The 22,456-nt window shown below is 40.6% G+C and overlaps 1 protein-coding gene across 3 annotated transcripts; it reads right to left on the bottom strand.

The window, feature by feature from the left end:
• Positions 1-263: 263 nt before the first annotated feature.
• CCNJ (cyclin J) lies at positions 264-21,645 on the bottom strand. 3 transcript variants are annotated; one of them, XM_056121059.1, is made up of 7 exons: positions 21,474-21,645; positions 20,764-20,871; positions 13,519-13,729; positions 11,802-11,867; positions 4,142-4,441; positions 3,895-4,054; positions 264-3,313 (listed from the first exon to the last, which is right to left on the bottom strand). In XM_056121059.1, the coding sequence occupies exons 2-7, from the start codon at positions 20,830-20,832 to the stop codon at positions 2,902-2,904; spliced, it is 1,218 nt and encodes a 405-aa protein (XP_055977034.1). In that variant the 5' UTR covers positions 20,833-20,871; positions 21,474-21,645; the 3' UTR covers positions 264-2,901. The 3 variants fall into 3 exon arrangements, with proteins under 3 accessions (XP_055977034.1, XP_055977035.1, XP_055977036.1); XM_056121060.1 differs by lacking the exon at positions 11,802-11,867; XM_056121061.1 differs by lacking the exon at positions 11,802-11,867 and having other exon boundaries at positions 3,895-4,018.
• Positions 21,646-22,456: the final 811 nt, after the last annotated feature.

Below are 22,456 nucleotides of genomic sequence, written 5' to 3'. Positions count from 1 at the left end.
AATTAAACTAACCATTGATTTCAAGCTCGAGACCAGAAGTTGGACTTGATACATTTCCAGGGGTACTGATGCAGAGTAGTATAGTGAATAAAAGGATAAACATTATTGAATGTTCTACATCTGGATGGCTCTTACTAAAGAACTGTTTCCAAATCTGACTCATACACAGGGTTTAATGACGTTGGAAATGTACATTAAATTCATATTTAAAAGAAAATGCCAAAAAAAAAAATAAAAGAAAATGCCAAAGCCGTTTACTCAAAACTAGTTTTATTTAAAAAATTAAGTGCATAGCACTCATCTAATTCCACTGGTGTAGACTTTAGCACCATACTATATGCAATTAACATTGTAACACAGATACATTTTGGTTTGCATTCTATACTTGAGTAGTGTTTATTTAGTGGACTTTGGTAAAGCCCTTGATACATATCATTGAATCTCTTCACAGTACATTTAATGATGGTCCAGTAATCTCAAAAACAAACCTACTTTAAAGGCTAATCAATAAATTAAAAGAAAACAAAACCCACACAATCCCCCACCCCCTTTAGCTCCCACAAGCTAACAGTTTTGTGAGTTGTATTTATATTGAAAACTAATGTTTTAAAAATAGTTCTGGTTCTCCAACTACCCCCACCTCCCACCTCTGGGTATGCAGCAATAGTAACCAATTAATAATTTCATTCTCCCCCCCTTAATTAATCCAGTGTTCTTTTGTTTTTTTAAATATAAATTGGGAAAGTGTTATTAATAAGGTTTTAAAAAAGGCATACTCTTCTATAACAGGAATGACATTAAACCAATCAATAAAAGCATTTGACAAGACATTATATTACCATAGGCACCGGTTGTTGTTTCAAGTTGGGATCTCTATCCCAGTATCTTACATTCATAGTATTATTGAGGTAGTTAAAATACTGAAAGTTGGACTCCAGGTTGCTGGGTTCTGAATCTGAAAGATATGTTCTCGTTTGAATCCACTTTCCCCCAAATAATTCAAGTTTTCTTAAAGTAAGAACGACTAAATTCCAATTAGCAGCCTTCTTAGAAGAAAAGTGATGACACTTTTAGAAAACAATTTTCATGCTTGAAAACCGCTTTAGTGAATGTTCTTACCTGAGTGGTTTGTTTTGTCTACCAGACTAATACACCCATATCATGCCCTATGTATTCTAATTAGGAATTACTTTTCTTTTAAGGAAAGGACATTCTCGGAAGAATTCATGCTGGCAGAAGCTCCCTTCATCCCCACATACATCCAATGGAGCCATCTGGATCAATCCATTACTATGCTGAGTTCCTTCCTAACAACAGCCACTGGCTTGATTACCCAGACTCATGCTGCATACCCACATCTTAATAAGTTTCTCTTCAATGCATAATGGGCAGTCACATACCTGCCATGCAGTTTCCCTACTATTCAAGTGCTATCTTTTAGAAAAACATAAATGAAGACACACCTCACTAATTTTTAAATCAGAAAGTTCCCCTCCACCAAGTCTCTCTTTTCCCACAGATAAGAGCACAAAACTAATTCCTTAGTTTTTAAAGTTTATTCCTCTCCCAAACTCTTTATCCCCAAATTGCCCTTGTTGTAATGATTATTGATGTTTTCACTCATTTCCAGTACAGTGAAATGTCCTTGGGCAGTTCTGGGGCCAATCCAATGAAAGTGGCTACAGAAATTTAAATCAACAGTACCTTTGCCTGCTTATACTGTCTAGTTGGCTTCAAAGGTTGCTTATAAAACCTGTATTTCACATAGCAAAGTGCTGCTCTAGCACAACCTGAGAACTACCCTGGCCACACTCCACTCAAAAAAAAAAAAAATCAAAAACCCTACAGAACTTTATTCTAGTACTGACATTTTAAAAATTATACCTTTCCTTGCAAAAACTTTTTTTGAGTAGTATCAAATACTGGTATAAATCATTGATTGCACTGAAAAATGCAAATGCAAAACCTATATATGTATTATGAATGACAGGAAACACCATGTGATTCACTGTAAGCTATAAAGTTTTTGTCTGAAAACAACTAGCAGGAGTATTTTAACCTATGTTATAAAGGTAGTTCATTCTATAACATTCCCAAAGTATGTTGCATTACAGTTAAGTGTTTGCAAGTAGTACAAATTCCCTGAGTTAAATGTGTTTTAATTCTAAAGATTTGAGGTTGATCACTTAGGGAAAAAGTAAAAAGAAAACCAACAAAGATTTATGACCATGATTTTAAGAGATCTACTCCCTCACTCTTAGTTTTAGTACATAAATCCAGACACCTACACTATCTGTGATAGGAAGTTAAATAAAATCATCCATTTTTTTTCTTACTGCACAGACTGATATAACATAGCAATTGATGAGTTTAAACTTAGTAAAAAATTCATCTGTAGATCAAAAATATAACTCAAAACTGCAGAATAAAAAAAAGCTCTTCAAAAATTAATACTGTAAATTTCCTTCATAAAAAAACTGTTTGGCAAGTCCACAGAACCACAGAAGAAACACTAGTCTATGATGTAGTAATCAATAGGCCCAGAGCTTACCAAAGGTCAAATATCAAAATGGCAAATTGGGATCTGTCCAAATTTTCTGATGTACTGTGTATTTCTGAAATATTGGACCATCAGCTAGGGCTTGGAAATTTTTGACATGCGGAATAGTTACATCAGGTTTTGATATACACACTGTTAGAAGTGACTGCAGTGTATAGTTAATTCTCCAGGTAATTCACGGTGCTTTAAAAGAGATATTCAGTCTTCTTGGTGTTGGTATCTGAAGAACTCCAAAGATGTCCTTCGGATCCCTTTCCTTTTGAAGAGGCGTTTACAAAAAAGCTTACCCCAGATCTTCGTGTCACAAAACTGTCTGGGTTAGGTAATCCCTTTGCATAGAATCACCTTTCAAAGCACGGAGTAATGCAAGGATAATGTTCATTTATCTGATAACTCCGGTTATAAGAAACACTCAGACAAGGTTTAACTTCTACTGGTATTGCCAGTGACATCCCAACACCAGTCTGCACATGCCCTAGGCCCTGAACACTAGTTTGGAAGCCAGCAGGACATGTCTGTAGTGTATAAGATGAGGTGTGTGTGGTCGATACGATCTGCTGACAGCTCGGTTGATCTGACACAGGATGGCGATACTGCAATGAGGTCTGATGCGTTTGATGGAGATACTGAGGTTGCTGAAAGTGGACTGGCCTTGCAGGTTGGGAGGCTGTCTGGAACACACTGAGTTGTGCTGGCTGAGGTCCTGTCTGTCCTCTCTGTTTGTTTGCTTCTTTCACATCATTATCATGAGCACTGAAGTATAAAAAAGTAAACTGTTAATTATGTTACTTGAGAAAAATTTTAAAAGTCCTTTACCACTCCCCAATTCCTCTATAGCCAATTTAATAGACTACTGCCATTTCCTAAGCAGCAGTCATAGTGACTAGTCTTTCAACAAAAACTATTATCCTGCTAAGAGCTCCCTCCCTTGGTACAAATCTTGGGACTGACTGCTAGTAGTTTTGAGGGCTGTATGTCCTTAACAAGGATACATTGCTGCCACTTTGATGACATCCTGGTATTCCCACAATTGAAAGATGGGAAAATGGGAATGAGACCAGCCTGAACTGAAATAAGTCAGAGTCAGGTTCACAAACATCTGAGAGCAGTTCCTTTTTGTATCATGAACTTAGCATCACACAATCAATGACAGGCTCCACCTGGGTAACAGCTGAAGGGTCTCAGAATACTGATCATAAAGCAGCTTGTGTACAGTAGCAAGCAACTGTCAGAGCTAGTTTCCTTTAAGTTTTGTGGCCTTGAGAAGTTGTTTTAGGACATCTTTACATGAAGAAAGTTAAAAAGAATAATTCCAAACATAAGGAAACACTTACATCAATAGCCGTTCAATGCACTGTACTAAAAAATCCCAGGAGTAAGCAGTAAGACGATGCAGTCTTGTAGGCCACGTTGGAGAAAGACGAAGAATAATTCTTGAAGAAGCCACACATGCAGCAGCTACTAAAGAAGGTGCATAATTTAGAAAGGCATAATCTGTGGAGACATCAAAAATGAACTTAAGCAACAGAATATTTAAGTCATAAGCTTATAAGCCACTTGATGGCATCCACAACCACTCACCTTGTAAAGATACTTCCAGGAAGTAATCTGCATATTTGGCCATGTAGAGTTTAGTTTTTTCCAAGCAAATCATTGGCCAGCCATCATGAAGATCTGTTTCATGGACTGCTTCAGAGAGATAATACTCAATGAAATGGGCAGCAGTTGGGAGGCAGAGGTTCCACTGAAAGGTTTCTAATAGTAATAGTTCCATATGTAGCAAATTCTGTTTTGTTAATACTAGATTCATATTAGTCATACAACCCAAACTATTGAGCTGCTCCAGCTTAGGCACACTATCTTCTTTTTCTTCAAATTTACCTTGTAAGACGAAAAGGAGACAGAGAAAATATTAGACAAGTGAAACTCTAGCTCTAGTTAAGTGAGAAATGCTAACTGTAAAGGTATAGAGCCAAAACTATTTTCCCCACCACCAGCAGATAAAATTGTTTTAAAATTGTGGTGCTCATATTTGCCTATTTTCTCAGTACTATCATTAAGTGCCAATGAAAAAAATAACTCAAATCTCATCATCGAGTCTTTGTAGGAAATTTCTTCCAGCAGACAGGTTGTGAATGGTGGAAGAAAATACTTTATTAGAATAGAAGATACAAAGAATTTTATATCAGTTACTGAATTAAAAAAATCGCTAAGTTTCAGGCTGTCTTCTTAACCTATTTTTAGTACAATCTCAATTCCAGAGAGAGAAACAGACTGAGTAGACTAGGCAGGGGAGGAGAACTGGGTAAGTATCTTTAACTCAAGCACTCTCATTATTCAAAACAAAAACCTAGCTAAGCCTGCTACCAAAAAAGGAAAAAAGTACAGTTTATATCCACTTTCATATCCCTCTGGCAAAGTAAAGGAGCAGTAAAGACAATCTAATAAATGAACTTCATTGCAAATCATTTTAGGAAATACTCTAATAAAATTCTCTCTCTAGCACCAGTATGACTTTATTACAGATTATGTACAAAATTACTTTACTTTCCACCATCATAACAAATCATACCACCAAAAATCACTTTGGTATTTTGAGGTTTTACAGGTGGTGAAAATGAACTACCTACCATATACTATTAGGAGTTTCCAGATTCGGCAATAAAACCAACGAGCTGCTGTCAGGTCTCATTGGTATCTGACTCATGGAGTACACAGAAAAAGGGAAAATGATAACTAAAGCCGGCTACCTCCTACCATTATGTTCTATTTTAAATTAGGATTTAAAATAGTTTCACAAACTATAAGTCTAATCACTAATAACCAACTTTGGTGTCCTTCTTTACCTTATGAAAGAAGAAATAATGAGGGAGTTTACATTAGTTGAAGACCCAAAAAACCATGTTTTCCTTTATTTAAAAAAAGTCACTTTATTTTACATTTTATTTATATTTTACATTTTATTTTTTAATTTATACTTTATGTTGTTTATAAATTTTAAACCTGTATTTATTTTTGCTTTTCATTGCATTGTACAATCACTTTTTTTTTCGTTGTGTGTGGGTACACCCAGCGATGCTTAGAGCTTACTCCTGGCTCTACACTCAGGAATTACTCCTAGTGATGCTTCGGGGACACTGATGGCACTGTAAAGCATTTTAAGTAGAGGTCTTTATATGAGCTGTATGGATATGATAGTTGATATTGCTTTAAAAATTCTGTGCTAGTGTCTGAATTAAAAAGTTCAGAAATAATCAGTGCTGGTGGGGATGAAGTAAAAAGGAACTCTCAATCACCAGTAGAGTGAATGTACATCATTTCAGTCTCTAAAGAAAACAATAGGGGGCGAGAGTGATAGTACAGCAGAGAGGGCATTTGCCTTGCACATGGCAGATATGGTGTGACTGCTGGCATCCCAATGATCCCCTGAGCACCACTAGTAGTAATTTCTGAGTGGAGAGCCAAGAGTGATCCCTGAGTATGTGGGGTGTGACTCCCAAAAAGCAAAAAACCAAACAAAACAAGCAAAAAAAAAAATCCATAAAAAAAATCTAGTGTGGCGACTTCTCAAAAAAAAATCACATGTGGAATATAAAGAAAAAACAAAACAAACTAAGGAATAAGCATGACCAATGAAAACAAAACTTGAGACTTTGTCCAAAGAACTGAATTTGCCATGAGGGAACAGGTGGTGGGAGAGGGAACAGGGAGGAAGGAGGCTGGTGAGAAGGAGCTTAGAGGTGAAGGAGGAATACTGGCATTTTGATGGTAGCTGTATTGTAATAACACTGTACGTATAAAGTATAGGTAGCACAATAGCACTGTCCTCCCAATTCGTTCTAATGGGCCCAGTAACATCTCCATTGTGAGACTTGTTGTTACTGTGTTTGACATATCGAATACGTCACAGGTAGCTTGGCAGACTTTGCTGTGGGGCGAGATACTCTTGGAAGCTTGTCGAAGCTTGTCGGGATCTCCGAGAAGGGTGGAGGAATAGAACCTGGCTCAGCGCCTCCGTAAGGAAAACGCCCTACCCGCTGTGCTATTGCTCCAGCCCAAAGTGTAGGTAGCACTGCACTGTAGCACTGTCCTCCCGTTGTTCATCGATTTTCTCGAGTGGGCACCAGTAACATCTCCATTGTGAGACTTGCTACTGTTTTTGGCATATCGAATACGTCATGGGTAGCTTGCCAGGCTACGCCGTGCAGGCGGAGAAATCGAACTCAGGTCAGCCATGTGCAAGGCAAACCGCCCTACCCGCTATGCTATAGCTCCGGCCCTAAAGTGTAGGTATTAATATTAATTTATCTTATTAAAAATTCTGGCTGGTCTACCGAGGTCACCAATTGCCCCCCACGAGCGGCTCTCTGGCACGGCCATGGCCCCAGAAGCACAAGGACTTAATGCAGAACCCAGCAGCTTGGAGCAGAAAAGTGAACGCCACCATGCCTGCCTGGAGGGGAAAGGGTTGCTCCCTTCCGCCCTCTCCCCTCTGGAAAAAAAGATGGCGGTCGCATGGGAGACTTGTGGAGAGCAGGTGTGAGCCAGGGATGATGGGGTGACTAAAACCTCATGGGAAGGGGGGGCGTTCCGGCCCGTCCTTCACGCCCTACCGAGGTCACCAGTTTCCCCCCACGAGTGGCTCTCCGGCACGGTCATGACTCCAGAGCACAGAAACCAATCTCTTAATTATCTGACTCTCAGTAGAAATACTTCCACGGTTAATAAGTAAAATAGCAGAAATCCAAAACTGCGCGGCCGCACGACATCATTTAACTCTTGAACCCAGCTGTAGAAAGCAAATCATTTCACAATGCTTTTTCAGCATGGCTGATTTGGGGGGGGGTAAACTCTAAATAATAATGGTGCTACTTTTATCGAAACAATGAAGCTAGACAAAGTAGATAGAGTTTTAACTAGAATTCATCTGCCTCACAGGCATGGGGGGGGTTATTGGGGTTCTTCGTGGTGAAAAATAAGTATTGGTAAAGGGAAATGTGATTGATATTTGCATGACCGAGACCTAAACCTGAAAGCTTTGTAACTTTTCCCACAGCGATTCAATAAATAAATAAATAAAATAATTAAAAAAGAAATTCTGGCTGGAGCAATAGCATAGCGGGTAGGGGGTGGGCCTTGTACCCGGCTGAGCCGGGTTTGATTCTTTCCTCCCTCTCGGAGAGCCCGTTAAGCTACTGAGAGTATCCCGCCCATAAGTCTGGCAAGTTCCCCGTGGCATATTCAATATGTCAAAACCAGTAACAAGTCTCACAATGGAGACATTACTGGTGCCTGCTCGAGCAAACTGTTGAACAATGGGAGGACAGTGCTACAGTGCTGAGAGATGCTATGCTCATGACTATGAATTTTAGAATGAATTCAAAGAAGCTCATTATTTCTCTTAGTGTACAAATTTTGACCTTCAGATACACACCATTCTTCATTAAACATTGCTGCAGTTACGAGCTGATTAAAAATTTTTTATATACATCAGACTTTAATAATATAGTTATTTCCAGTGTGAATCACAGAGATGAATTTCAAAAGTTTGGCCAGCAGCAGCTGAAGCACTCAAGTAGTCTATGATGGCCACCTAGCACCATCATTGCACATATAGGAAAGGAAACTACTGTTCTCAGCAGAAGAGAATGGAATTCTTCAGAAGGAAAATGACCGAGGAATTAAATTCAGTCCCTTTTGATGAATCATCAAGGCATTCAAAGTGCCCTGCATTTGCACAGTGGCAGCACTACTGGCAGTAAACTTCAAAGAAATATTATAAAAATTAATGAGTTTATTTTTAGTCTGTTTGGTGACTTTTAAAAAATTAACATACCATAATTCACTGTTTAATTCAAGGATCATGAATGTTTCTTATTATCTCCTTGAAATTCTCAATAATAGAAACAGGAATAGATAAGACCAATTTTACTGGCCAAGAAACTAGGTAGGTCTGTCTTTTCATTTAGGGTCAAGCTGAGTCAAACCAAAAGCTTATTATGTCTGAGTTTCCAAATCTGTAGTTACAGACTGAAGAATTAGATGAGGTTATATGGGGACAATTTCCAGAATAGACAGATTTCTGTATTATTCAGCATCTATGGTATTTCTGTGTTTATAAAGTACTTTGCTACTACAAATAAAAAAGACTCTGCTTTCTTATTTTCAAAGTGAAAAATAATCTGCATATTGTGTAAATAACATGCCTTTGTTGTTGTTTTCTTTGAGGGTGGGGTGGAGGTGGGTGGGAAAAGAATTTTGGTTCATGTTCTGCTATGCTCAGGGCTTAGTCATGGTAGGGTATGGGGACCCGTATGTGGTGCCAGGAAACGAACCTGGGTTGGTCATGTTCATGGCAAGCACCTAACCACTATGGTACTGCTCCATTCCGTTTTTAATTTAGACACACGACTAGAAGTGGCAGTTTTCCAAATCATGTTTCTCTCATAAAATGAATTTGTCTCCCTCCCTAGTGATGGAAGTATGTATAAAGTGAAGAGCATCTAGTTGACAGGACTGGTTAACAGTTGGATTCAGTTAAAAAAAATTAGAGTGCAAGAAGGCTATAGATATGTTGGTCAAAAACTAAACACAGCTTATAAGTTAAAGGTACTAATGTGAATCAATAGTCTTCATTATTAAAGAAAGAAAGAAAGAAAGGGTACGTACAGACAATCTTTGATTGGTGAATAGAGGTTTAAAACAGTTATTTTCAATCTTTTTGTACTAGTAGACCAGTGGTTGAAAAATCACTGTCAATTAAATAGCAATAACTTCACAGACCAGGAACTTTCTGCAGATCAGCAGTTGAAAACCACTGGTTTGGAACATTTAGGATAGTAATATATTTCCCAGGTTTGAATCTCTTAGCAATAGAAATTTCAGTCACTGGGTAGGGCGTTCGCCTTACAAGCGGCCAACATGGCCGACCCGAGTTTGATTCCTCCGCCCCTCACGGAGAGCCCGGCAAGCTACCGAGAGTATTTGATATGCCAGACACAGTAACAACAAAGTCTCCAATGGAGACGTTACTGGGCCCACTGGAGCAAATCGACGATCAACGGGAGGGCCTTTACCTTTACCTTTACCTCTTTATAAAATGAAAATCTACTTATCTTACAATGTTGTATGATCAAGTGGGTCTAAAAGCACACAGAACTCTGAAATACAAGATTCAACATTCTAATGATTAATTCCTCCATATATTCTCTATGGCTGGAGTGATAGCACAGCGGTAGGGCGTTTGCCTTATAAGCGGCCAACATGGCCGACCGGAGTTCGATTCCTCTGCCCCTCTTGGAGAACCTGGCAAGCTACCGAGAGTATCTCGCCCGCACGGCAGAGCCTGGCAAGCTACCCGTGACGTATTCGATATGCCAAACACAGTAACAATGAGTCTCATGATGGAGACGTTACTGGGCCCGCTCGAGCAAATCGATGAACAACGGGAGGACAGTGACCAGTGACCATATTCTCTATAATCTTTCACTCTAGCCCTAAAGTTTCTCACCCATTTTAGGAAAAAAAATCTGATTTATCCCAAGAAATTCTCAAATTCCAACTCGTTGACATGTAAATCCTTTGACTTCCTTGATTTCTGTGATCAACACTGAGATTACAGAGAGCATAGGAGCAGTCTTTTTTTTTTTTTGGGTCACACTCAGCGATGCACAGAGGTTACTCCTGGCTCATACACTCAGGAATTACTCCTGGCGGTGCTCGGGGGACCATATGGGATAATGGGAATCGAACCCGAGTCGGCCATGTGCAAGGCAAACACCCTACCCACTGTGCTGTTGTTCCAGCCCCAGAGTCTTAGAAGCAGTCTTAGAGATGAAGTTTTGATCATTTGCTCAAGGTCTGGTGTAACTAAGAAATTATCTTGAAGTTGAGATGAGATTGGAAATGAGAATATACAGGCTTTCTGTAACAATTTAACAAAAGTTTCTTCTTTATGGTTAGCAGTATTAGACAAAGCTTCTTACTTTACAACCTGATAGGTGAAAAAATGGATTATCATTGTTCATTTTATTTGTATCTCAATTTTTGATGACTCAAACTTTTCCATGAATTTTGCTGTCCTTTACCAATTATCAGGTAATCTTACACACACATGAAAATTGTTTTTATTATCGTTTAAAAATAAAGGAAAAAGAACCTGAATTTTTTTTTTTCTCCTGTGGTCTCTTTTCTGGGAAGCGGATATGAATTTTTGATGTCCTTATTTGCAGACCATTATCAATATAACCATACGGCTTTAGTACGTCCTTTTAACTAAAGAAATCTTTATGTTCTGTATGTGGAATTGCGATTGTACAGACTTAAAACAACAATGTACATAGTATTTCACAGTACAAGTTAAGTGTAAAGGAAAGTACTCATTGTTATTGTTATATTTTGAGATCTTTTAATATTCATGCTGAATTAAAAATCCAAGCATGGGGGCTGGAGCAATAGTTCAGTGATAAGAGGGCTTGCCTTGGACATGACCAAGCCAGGTCCATCCCACGGCACCACATATGATTCCCCATATGCCTAACAGAGTAAATAATCTTCGTTAAAATCATAACCTTGCACAGTAGAACAAAATTAAAAAAAAAAAGATTGTAAACACCATCCAGCCTACCCAAGATGGTGCAAAAAGTATTCTTTTAGACTATTTTTAAGAACTATAGGTTTTGGGCAGCAATATATGCTGGACAGAATTCTTATATTCAACACTTGTTCTCATGAATTTTAGTAGTTCATATGTACTTCATGAAAATCTAGTTATGCAACCTTGAATTAATTTAATAAATTATAGTGGCTAACTTTATAACATACGTAAGCCAGTCCTTTAAAAGACTATATATTATTCATAATTGTAATCCACAAAGGTATCTAAGAATTCACAGGTATTCAAGAGCAAGTGGGTCTTGGTAGTGGTAAAATGTAGTGATAGCCATAATAGTCAGAAAGTTTTCATAATGACCTCATTTTATATATAACCAAACTTATGCCTCTGGTTTATGCTTTCTCTCTATAAATTGATCCTATAATAAACTAAAATTCCATAGTATAACAAGAACCCATTCTAATTTTGATCTTCACACATGAGATGTCATGTGTGGATTATTTTTCCTTCTATACAAGTTATTAAACGTTCTCAGCCAGTGATGAAACAGAATTGTACCAGTGATTACTTATGAGATGAAACCTTAATTGAAAGGTTAAAGGATGTTTATAAATGTATAAGCATTACCTGTCTGGCTTTCTGGGTAGAAGGGAGAGGAGCAGATGATGTGTCTGGATCTTAGAGGACAATAGGCTAAAGAAGAAATGTAGATATTCAGGAAATGGATAGTATTCTGATAAGAATTTGGCTCAAGGAACGCGGGGGTAGGTTGGAAAATGAGATTGGAAAGGTGGTTAGGTCCAGATAAAAGGATCCACATGTTATATTAAAGGATATTCCACCTTAATTACAAGCAGTAAAGAGTTTCAATAGTGTTTTATTTGTACGAAGCATGGTCCACAAAGAATTTTAAATAACTTACAAAACTACCATCAAGGAGACCAAATTAACTGAAGCCAACAGATCACATGATGTTTAAGAATAGGAAAAGAACACCTTATGAGAGGTTAGTACCACACAGTCCTACCTTTAGTTTTAAGTTTACTGCAAAAGCACAAAGGTGTTTGGTAGGAACTCAGGTGACAACATATATGGGGCAATGTTTCTCAAACAGTTAGTAGAATTGGATCCCAAAGCCTCCAGTGGGATTAGAGGAGAAACAGTCCTTTGAAGAGGGGCTTAAGTTTCTATTATAACAAAACTATATAGTGGACTTTAGTATAGAGTAAAATCTTTTCACATTACTAAAAAAAGAAAAACTCAATTTTAATTCCTTAAACCTTTTCTTCAGTTAGCATAAATAACAATGAAATGCTTAATAGAAAGATATTAAGAAAAAGATAAACCAAAAAGCCCAAGAGTACATTACTCTGCACTTGATAACAAGTATGGTTTTGTTAGATTTGACCTTGCAACCTATTCTGTGGTTGTGCCTAATGAATAAGTTTTTCACATTTGTAGCAGCTGCATATGAAACTAGAATTCATTAAGCCAACTCATTATGTAGTCATTAGAAAGCATTCTTACAAGAATAGAATTATTTCACTGCAAAATCGTAACCACCACATATTACACTATTTTTAATACTAGCACACATACAAAATATGAAAGCTTCATATTTTCATCCCATTTCTCCCATACCCCACAAATCTGCCACAGAATCTACAATGATTATGCAGTGAAATGTAGTCTCTGTCACATTCACAGTCCTTTAGAAACTCTTTAAGCCATTTAATTATTCTGTTGTGGATATTCTGTGTAGGATACTGGTTTCCCTCACTACATGCTGGTAGTATTTCCCCCAGAATGCGATGACAACCAAAATCTGTTCTCCTACACTACCTGTGTCCCTGCGGAGAGTAACTGAACCTAGTTGAGAACCACTGCTTTAACGACAATGATTCTCAACTAAAAAGGTATGCTGGAATACCTTAGAATCTGCTAAAGCAAGTTAAAATACCCAGATTGGCTAATGTAGATTCTTTCAACAAATCTGGAGTGGTACATGTATTTATAGAGAATATGGAAGGGGAGGTTAGGCACATCTTTTCTAATTTTGGGGGGTGTATGTGTTGGGGGGAGACAGCTATTGCGTTAAACCTGGTGGTCCCTGGAAGGCCATGTGATTATAAGGGATCAAATCTGGGCATGCACCCAGCTATAGACACATGTGTTTTTAAAGACCTCTGAGTCATTTTTAAAGTATGGTAAAGAATTATTATGCTTGAAATACTTTCAAAAAAACTTTCTAGAATAACTAAGAAATCTGGAGTACTTCACTGACCTCTATATAAAATTATTATCACTTAAAATTATTATAATAGAAATTTTTGGTCATACTTACTTGCCAGAAGCAGACAGGAAAGTGCAACTAAATGCAGCTGCTGGATGGAGATGTCATACCGATCCATAAACAGGTCCAGCAAATACACAGCAAGATGTCGGGCAGAAGGGCAGAGAGTGAAACGATTGCTCACAATTGCAATCAAGTCAGCAAAATACCTTCTGAGACTTAGTTGAGGGGATTGGCCTTTGTAAGAGGGCAACTTCAGCTCCTAAAACAAGAGGATAATAATTTTCAGTCTAACATGTAATATAGAATTATCCCCATAATGCAAGGCTAATTATCTCCCTTCCCCAAAAGATTAGTGATACAGGTACCTAAAAAGCACACTTTCTTCAGTGAAGCACAAAAATAAAATTAGTTGAGAGAAAAAAAATGGATTTTAAAACTTTCTCCTATTCTTAATATGGCAAGTTATAATCACATAGGTTTCTTACATAATGGGAAGGATATATTATAGCAGCATAAGTTTTTTGGTTTGTTTTGGGGTCATATCCAGTATTGTTCAGAAATCACTCCTGGCAGTGCTCTGGGGATTATATGCAGTACTAGGGATTGAACCTGGGTAGGTTGTGAGCAAGCAAGGCAGTGCCATAACCACTATACTATCTGGCAATGTTATAGCAATATTTTATTTTATTATTATTATTGGCTTTTTGGATCATAACCAGCAATGCTCAGACTTTACTTCTGGCTCTGCACTCAGGAATTTAAATTTACTCCTGGTGGTGCTCAGGGGACCATATGGGATGCTGGGGATTGAACCTTGGTTGGTCATGTGCATGGCAAACACCCTACCTGCTGTACTATCATTGTGGCCCCTACAGAAATACTTAAAAGAGGAGAATGCTACTTTATCAGATGTTTCTGAAAAACACCCTGTGTGTATCAACAGCCATATAGGGATGTTACTCTTCTATGCTGCATATTATAGCTATTGTTGTATCTGCAGAAATATGGAAGGTAGAGAATGGTGTAAACCCATTATTTATAAATCCAACTGTTTCCCTTTCAAGCAGTTTGTATCTCCTTTGCCATCATACTTTCAAATATCTAAAACTATCCCCATTCATCACCATTCATATTATAAGAACTTGTTATAGATTTGAAAAAGTCTGTAATTTTTTTTGAAAAAACATTTTTAATGATAGCTAAATTTCAACTGGTACCTCTTTGACAACAAACTTATTAAAATGTTATTGTTGCCCAATGCTGGTGGCATTGCAAAACCCTTTTTCTTTTTTTAAAGCCTGTAATATTAAGACACTTCCAGAATATAGTATAAGATGGAGAGGTTCTACTGGATAGAGGGTATCATGCTTAGTGAAATCAGTCAAGAGACACAGAATGAGTCCTCTCATATGTGGAATATAAAGCAGCATGGTAAGGGAATAGCAAAAGGTCAAAAGCAACAGAATCTAAAAATTGGTCTGCAGAAGTGAGCTTACCAACACAGTTGAGATGTGTGTGTGGGGGGAGGTGGGGGACGGGAAGTTAGTATATGGGAGAATGGTGTTGAGAGCTTCTCACCCGATGGTGGTGGGAAAGACACTGGTGGGAGTGGCAGCGGTGGTATGGTGTTGGAATGTTGTATGCATGAAAGCCGATCAACAATATTGAAAAACTGTCAATCATAATGATTAAGAGAAAAAAAAAAGAGATGGAAATGTTCTAAATTCATTTTATGATATCAGCATAATTCAAATAGTGTTTAACCGATTTGTATACTAACAGAAAGTACCATACACACTGACTCTAAAAACAAAAACAGGAATAAATATGAAAATACTAAAAACTCCAAAGGGATGAGACACTGGCTCAGAGGCTGGAGGTTATGCTTTGTATGCCTTTGCATGTATAGAGCCTCATTTCATCCCTGGCATGACATGTTCCTCTAAGAAATGACAAGGAGTTAACTCTGACCACCAAGCCAGAAGTAACCCTTGATTGAGAACAGGAGAACTGGTGGGTGTGGCCTCACTCCCACCCCAAAGGACTATGAAAGACTTGCCAATATAAAAAGATACTCCTTTCTTTTAGATTAAAGATCCTACAGATAAGTTTGACACATTTTTCAAATACACAGGAAAAGATAATTTATTATGTAGCTTCAAGTCAGTAAGACTCTCAGAATTAAAAAAATAAGAGGCCATTAATGCATAATTCACTGGTCCAGTAAAAGAGGGCCCCAAAGTATAAAAACTTGTTATCATTTCATTTAAAATCAACAAATTGTACTTTCCCTGGTCACATTAGACTTTATTCATTTTTGCTTCTGTTATCAAGAGCAGATACACGTATAGAAAACCCACAAACTAGTTATCAGGTTGACAACTGATACAGCTTTCTGGAAGGCTATTAAGAAATGACATTTATTCATGATATTTTTTGCTTGTTTTGGGGCCATGCTGGGCAATGCTCAGGAGTTACTACTCCTGGCTCTGCAGTCTGGAATCGCTCCTGATGGTGCTTGGGGGACCATATGGGATGCCAGGATCAAACGTCTTAGCTGCATGTAACCTACCTGCTGTACTATCACTCTAACCCAAGAAAGAGATATTTAAGGGATTCCCTTTAATCGAGTAACCTGAAGCCAAAGGAGTTTACCTAATTAAGGAGGTCGAGGTGCAGAACTTTATAAAATTATTTTTTTGGTTTTGGGGCCATATTTGGCAAGTGTTCAGGGGTCACTCCTAGTTCCTCACTCAGGAATTACTCCTGGCAGGGCTCAGAAAACGATATGGATATGGTGCTAGGGATAGTCGGCCACATGGAAGGCAAATACCCTACCCACTGTACTATCTTTCCAGTCTTACAACAGTAGAGTAAAATGTTTGATGTCCAGCCACCTGAGTATCCAGAGAATTATCCTTAGTGAACAGTCAACTCCAAAGGGTCACAATTGGTATGGATTAAACTGAATGACATTCTTGAAATGATAAAATGAATAGATTCTATAAAAAATTCTATAGTGATAGCAAAAGTTTTGATTTAACTATATTAGTTTCCAATATTCCAACTGTCATAACAGTACCAGAGTTTTGCAAAATACTACCACCATAACAAACTGGACAAAACTGAGGATCTCCATCACTTCTTAGCCTTCATGTGAATCTATAATGATCTCAAAATAAAGTAAAATAAAGTTTGATGTCAACCAATAGGGAGTTGTTAAATAAAGGGCAGCAGAAATTGAGTAAGAGTATAATGGAAGTATAGAACTGTAAATATTTTGACCTCTTTTAAACAACAATGAAAAACAATGATGTGATGAAAATGGTAAACGCAGGGAATCAGAAAACAGGTAGTTTTGGAAAGTTGATTTTAAACTTTATTGTCCATAAACCTTTTTTTAAAAGGGGGCCAGAGCGATAATACAGTGGAGAGGGCGTTTGCCTTGCACATAGTCAACCTGGGTTCAACCCCCAGCATCCCATATGGTCCTCTAAACACTGTCAGGAGCAATTCCTGAGTGCTAAAGCCAGGAGTAACCCCTGAGCATTGCCAGATGTTATCTAAAAAAGTTAAAAAAAAAAAAGAAAAAGAAAAAGCAAATGCATATAACACAATATTAAGAAAAATTAGTGTTATCAGGGTTAATGGATCTTTTAAAATAGGGGCTACCTCTTATGCATCAGTCTGGCAGTGTGGGACTGATGGTTTAGTGCTCTGGCACAATGATTCAATGTTTGGAGACCACCAGGCCCACACCTGGAGGCCAGTGCAACGCAGGGAACAGAACTCAGGGCTACTAGCATGTGCCCTACCACCTGAGTTATCGTCCTAGCACTAATGAATCATTTATATTTTCAATTCTTGCGCAAGTGAGAAAAGCATAAATAGCTGCTTGGTTCTTGGAAGGTAAAAATAACAATTTATCCAAATAAAGGAAATGTGCCAATTTCTTATGTAGTTCCTAGAAATTTTTCTCCTTTACTATTTCTTTAGATCTTTACAACGAAGTTTATGAGTTACAATTTTAAATTTTATCTTTATTGAGATCACATACCACTTAGCAGATACTATGCTAACAACACCAGAAACACAGACACAGCTAACTAATATATCAAGAGGATTAGAATATTATATAACCACAGGACTTAAAGACTCACTTAAAGAAATACAGCTAAAAATATCAAAATACTATTTTTGAAGACAAAACAAAGCCAAGAACCCCAACAGCTATCACTGATTTAAATTTTTTAATTATTGCTATTCTGCAGGGCCATACCCAGTGTGTGGTGCTCAGGGCTTACACTTCACTCTACTTTCCTGGGGAATGTATGGGGTGCTAGGGATTACAACTGGGTGGCCACACGCAAGGCAGACATCTTAACTATCTTTCCAGTCCGGTCCCTATTTTAAGTATAAGTCTATGGGCTACTTTCTTACTATTCTCATAAAACTAGTATTGCTTCTATCTATCCCAAGTCTCCTGAAAACACCCAAACATTTAAGAGACCGATATACATAGTGAAACAAAGACCCATGCATTAAAGACAGCTGCTTTTATTTTGAAAGGTGTGTGTGTGTGTGTGTGTGTGTGTGTGTGTGTGTGTAAAACTGCACTTTACAAGAACAAGCACAGCAGGCATTTTGGGTTGAAGAGGACCTCCACGTAATGCAATTTTTACTCTCCTCTGCTTCAGATATATACTGCTGGCCACCTCAATTACTCTTCCACAAACTGAACTAAGTAAATACCTTTCGTGTATTTAAAAAAATTTGGGCGAGTGTGGAGGGTTGGGGCCACACTTGGTGATGCTCAGAGGACCATAGGGGATGCCAGGAATAGAACCTGAGTAGCCATGAGCAAGGTAAATGCCTTTCATATTAAATTCCATAAGAGCAAGGGTAATGACTATCTCATTCATTGCTACCACTTTAACACCTGGCTTTGCCTTGTATAATGTGGGGCACTCAAAATTGTTAACAAGCATTTATACAAATGAAAATCACCTAGCAGTCTGGAATTAACATATGTTTACTATGAGAAAAGGTGATTTCAACTTTCATCAACTTCTGTAGTCTTTCCAAGTGCTACATATTTAAATTTTACTGATTTACAAATTCTTTATAAGTTTTGGTCATATTTTCAAATCACAATGAATGTAGGTTACACAAAGCTTAAAGACAATTTAGGACAGCATGCCACAGGTAGCCCAAGATAAATTTCAATGGCGTTCCTTCAGAACCTATGTTATCTCATTCTGTGAAATCCTGAAACTTTTCCTGACAGTGTGCCTTACTCCTAGGATACTCCCAAGAGTCTAATACACAAAAACATTCAACAAAGCTGCTAAAAGGGAAAAAAAAACCCAAAACCTCAAAAACATACATTTCTAAACTAAACCACAAAATTCAGGTCATCGCTCAGGATTAAAATTATACCTAAGATATAAAGAGTGAAAGAACTATAGAAATTACCCCAAAAATTACTCGAATTTTAAAATATATTTTAACATGTTTTAATATAATCAGATATATTAAAAATGTACCATTAATATAAAAAATTACTTTTAACACAAACTGAAAGACAAAGACATTTAGAAAAGAATGTTTTGGCGCCAGAGCTAGCAAAGCAGATAGGTCGCTTGCCTTGAAGGCAGTCCACCCATGTTTTACCCCAGCACTGCTCACAGTCCCTGGAGCCTGCCAGGAGTGATCCCTGAACACAGTGCAGGAGTAATCCTTGAGCACAGCTGGATATAGACACCCCCCTCCCCAAAAAATAACATGATCATGAGATAACAGATAGAAAAGAAAGAAAAGAAAAGGCCCTCCCGTTGATCGTCGATTTGCTCGAGCGGGCCCAGTAACGTCTCCATTGGAGACTTTGTTGTTACTGTGTCTGGCATATCGAATACTCTCGGTAGCTTGCCGGGCTCTCCAAGAGGGGCAGAGGAATAGAACTCGGGTCGGCCATGTTGGCCGCGTGTAAGGCGAAGCCCTACCCGAACATCCACAGGGCCCGCTCGAGCAAATCGACGATCAACGGGAGGGCCTTTACCTGAGATAACAGATATCCCCCCCCAAAAAAAAACCCAAGTACCTGGATAATTTTATTTTTTATTACTATAATCATTTTTTGGCTCTGAGCTCAGGAATTACTCCTAGCCTTGCTCTAGGACCATATGGATGTGGAGGATCAAACCCAGGTTGACTGTGGTGGAGGCAAACACCCTACCCGCTGCCTGGCCCCTGTGGATAATTTTAAAACGCAAAACATGCAACTCACTCTTGCAAGGCAAACACCCTACCAAGGGTACAACTGTAACAATTTAAGTCGGAATTGGGTTTTATAATCTATTTATCCTAGCCAACAAACAAAACAATGCCGCTCCCCCAATAAAATACAAGTTCATTATCATCCCAGATATCTCATCTCCATCAGTCAATTTTTATTTGTTTTGCTTCTCTCTCTGTCTATATCCAAGGGGGAAATGATACATAACTTTTCTTAAGGTTATTAAAAAAAAAAAGCAAGTACAGTTAACCCTTTAAGCAGAGATGTGGCAGAAAACTTGTTGAGAAAACAGTATAAGTATACAACAATTTTGAATTTGCCAACAAAGTGCATTTTTACCCCCTCCAATAGCTATAAGTGGTCCTTAATTCCGTCTATCTTACGGCTTCCCGAGGAGTCCCAAATCTTGGGATCTCCAAGGAAGAGAACAGTCAGACAAGTTTTCCTAACGCGGATAGGCAAGCGCTGTTCTAACTAAACACATGCATAAAGTATTAACTATTCTAACCCCACAAAGGTCCCATACAGCACATTCTATCATCATTCACCGCAGGAATATTATCGCTATTCATAAGGAAATCCGGAAACAGGAAATGAAGGAACTTCAGCCTAAAGTCTCACGCCAAGTGAGTAGAGAGGCTGGGAAATTTCCGGACAAATGTAGGGCTGCTTGGATCAAAAAAAATAAAAGCCACTGCCGCCCCCCCCCCCAACTAACCCAAACAAACAAACAAGTCTCGGCGCCTGTGTCTTTTCAACGACTGCATTAACTCAGTTCCACCTCGTTAGAACCTCAGAATCGCACCGGCTCCCACGCCCCACCCTAAACCGGCCCGCACCGAAGCCGCAGGTTCCGGGGCTCCTTCCCGGGAACAAGAAGATGATGCTGATGAACCTGGAGCCCAGGTGCTCACTGGCCCCTTCGGAAGGGCCGGGGCGCTCGCGGCGTCCGCGCACCTGCCGGGGACGCTGGGGGGAGGAGGGGGCGGGGGCTTTACCTTGTACCGCAGCGCCTGGTGGATGTCCGCAGCCAGCTGTCCCCGCCACCACTGTCCCTCCAGCTCCATGGGCGCGGGCGGCGCGCCGGGCCAGACGCGGCCACTGGTCTGCAAGACACAGCGCGGGCGGGGTCACCGGCCGGGGACGCCCCGCGCGATCCTCCGCGCCCGGTCCGCGAAGGGCTCGGACCTCGGGCTCCCGGGGCGCCCACCCAGACCCAGGCGAGGCTCGAGCTGCCGTCCGGGGGCGGCGGGGGCGCTTGTTTCGGGACCGCCCGGCTGGGTGCGGGGCAAAAAAAAAAAGGGGGGGAGACCCCCCATCCCACCGCCCCCGGAACCCGGGACTCGCGCACAGCGAGGACCCAGGTGCATGCTCCGCAGAGGCAGCCCGAAGGTAGGGGTGGGATCCCGCTTCCCCGCGTCCCGGGTTCGAATTCTCCCACCGACTCGGAGGAGCTGAGACACCCCCCCTCACCGCCTGAGTACGCCCCCCACCCACCGCCCGCCACCCTGCAGGGAGAGCTCCCGCGGAGAAGCCGGGAGACGGACGCACAGTGGCGGGCCCGCGCGCGCCCAGGCCGTGCCCGCCGCGCCCCGAGAGCAGCGCCCGGGATCGCGCGGCCCCAGTCGGGCGAACAAAAGGCCGGGCGCGTCCGATGCCCCCCGCACCCCGCCCGGGCCTGGCAGCGGCCGCGGCGGCCTCCTCTCACCCGTCACCGCAGCCCTCACAGCCCCCGTCCCGCCGGCGTGCGGGGAACGCCGACCCCGCGCATGCCGCGGAGACACGGCAGCGAAGCGCCGGCCTCAGCTCGGGCCCAGCGCCGGGGCGCTCGCGCCGCCCATTGTTAAAGGACCGGCAGGCGGTTCCGCGTACAAAGCCAGCGCCGGGGCACATGCGGCCCCGCCGCTGCCAATCTCGTCTCGCGATACAGCGGGGTCAGCCCGAACCGTCCAATCCGCGCCCGGGCCCGGGCCCAGGTGCAGCGCCCGGCGGAGGCTGGCTGCCGCTGGGCGACCCGGGCAGCATCCTCCGGCCGGCCCGGGCTGACCCCGCGCTCGGCGTGGCGCCCCCTCGAGAACCCGGCCGGCACCCACCGGGAAGCCCCGCACAGCCCGGGGCCAGAAGTCGGAGGAGAGCGCCGAGGAAATGCCCCTATCACCATCCCTGTGGCAAACCCGGTCATGCCACTCACCTGCTAGGAGAACCTTCGGTGGCCCCCGATGCCCGCGAGAGGAGTTAGGATGCCCGAGTTTGGCGTCGGAACTCGGCATCAGCCCGAACTCGGCTCACGTTGCAACAGCCCGATAAATACTGGGGCTTCTCGATGGGATTATAAAACCCACCCTGGTGTGCTTGAGCCATTTCCGCTTTCTCTGAAATCTTGTTATCGAGTTCCACCTCAAAATCGACTTCTAAAAATCTAATTAAGCTCCTGCCCTTTCTTATCACCTTTGCTTTACAATCCCAAGAGATTGAAGCGAGTTAAGAGTACCTTGCCTAACCTCGCTTGTCAAATCCATGTTGGATGTAATTAACCATCTGTGATTGTAAATCAAGAAAATGGCAAAACTGGAAACGCTCCATCATCAGTTAAGGTCGTGTTGAGATGTGATTGCAAGAATCTAATCTTATTTAAATCTTATTTTAACCTGTTTGGTGGAAGTGGTTGGTCAGCCAGGACAATGATCTTCA

Source organism: Sorex fumeus, unplaced genomic scaffold (genome assembly GCF_029834395.1).
Source record: "Sorex fumeus unplaced genomic scaffold, SorFum_2.1 ptg000043l, whole genome shotgun sequence".
In the NCBI taxonomy this organism is placed as follows: Eukaryota; Metazoa; Chordata; class Mammalia; order Eulipotyphla; family Soricidae; genus Sorex; species Sorex fumeus.
Note: the sequence above shows the minus strand (reverse complement) of the source record. Positions and strands in the feature narration are given on the sequence as shown.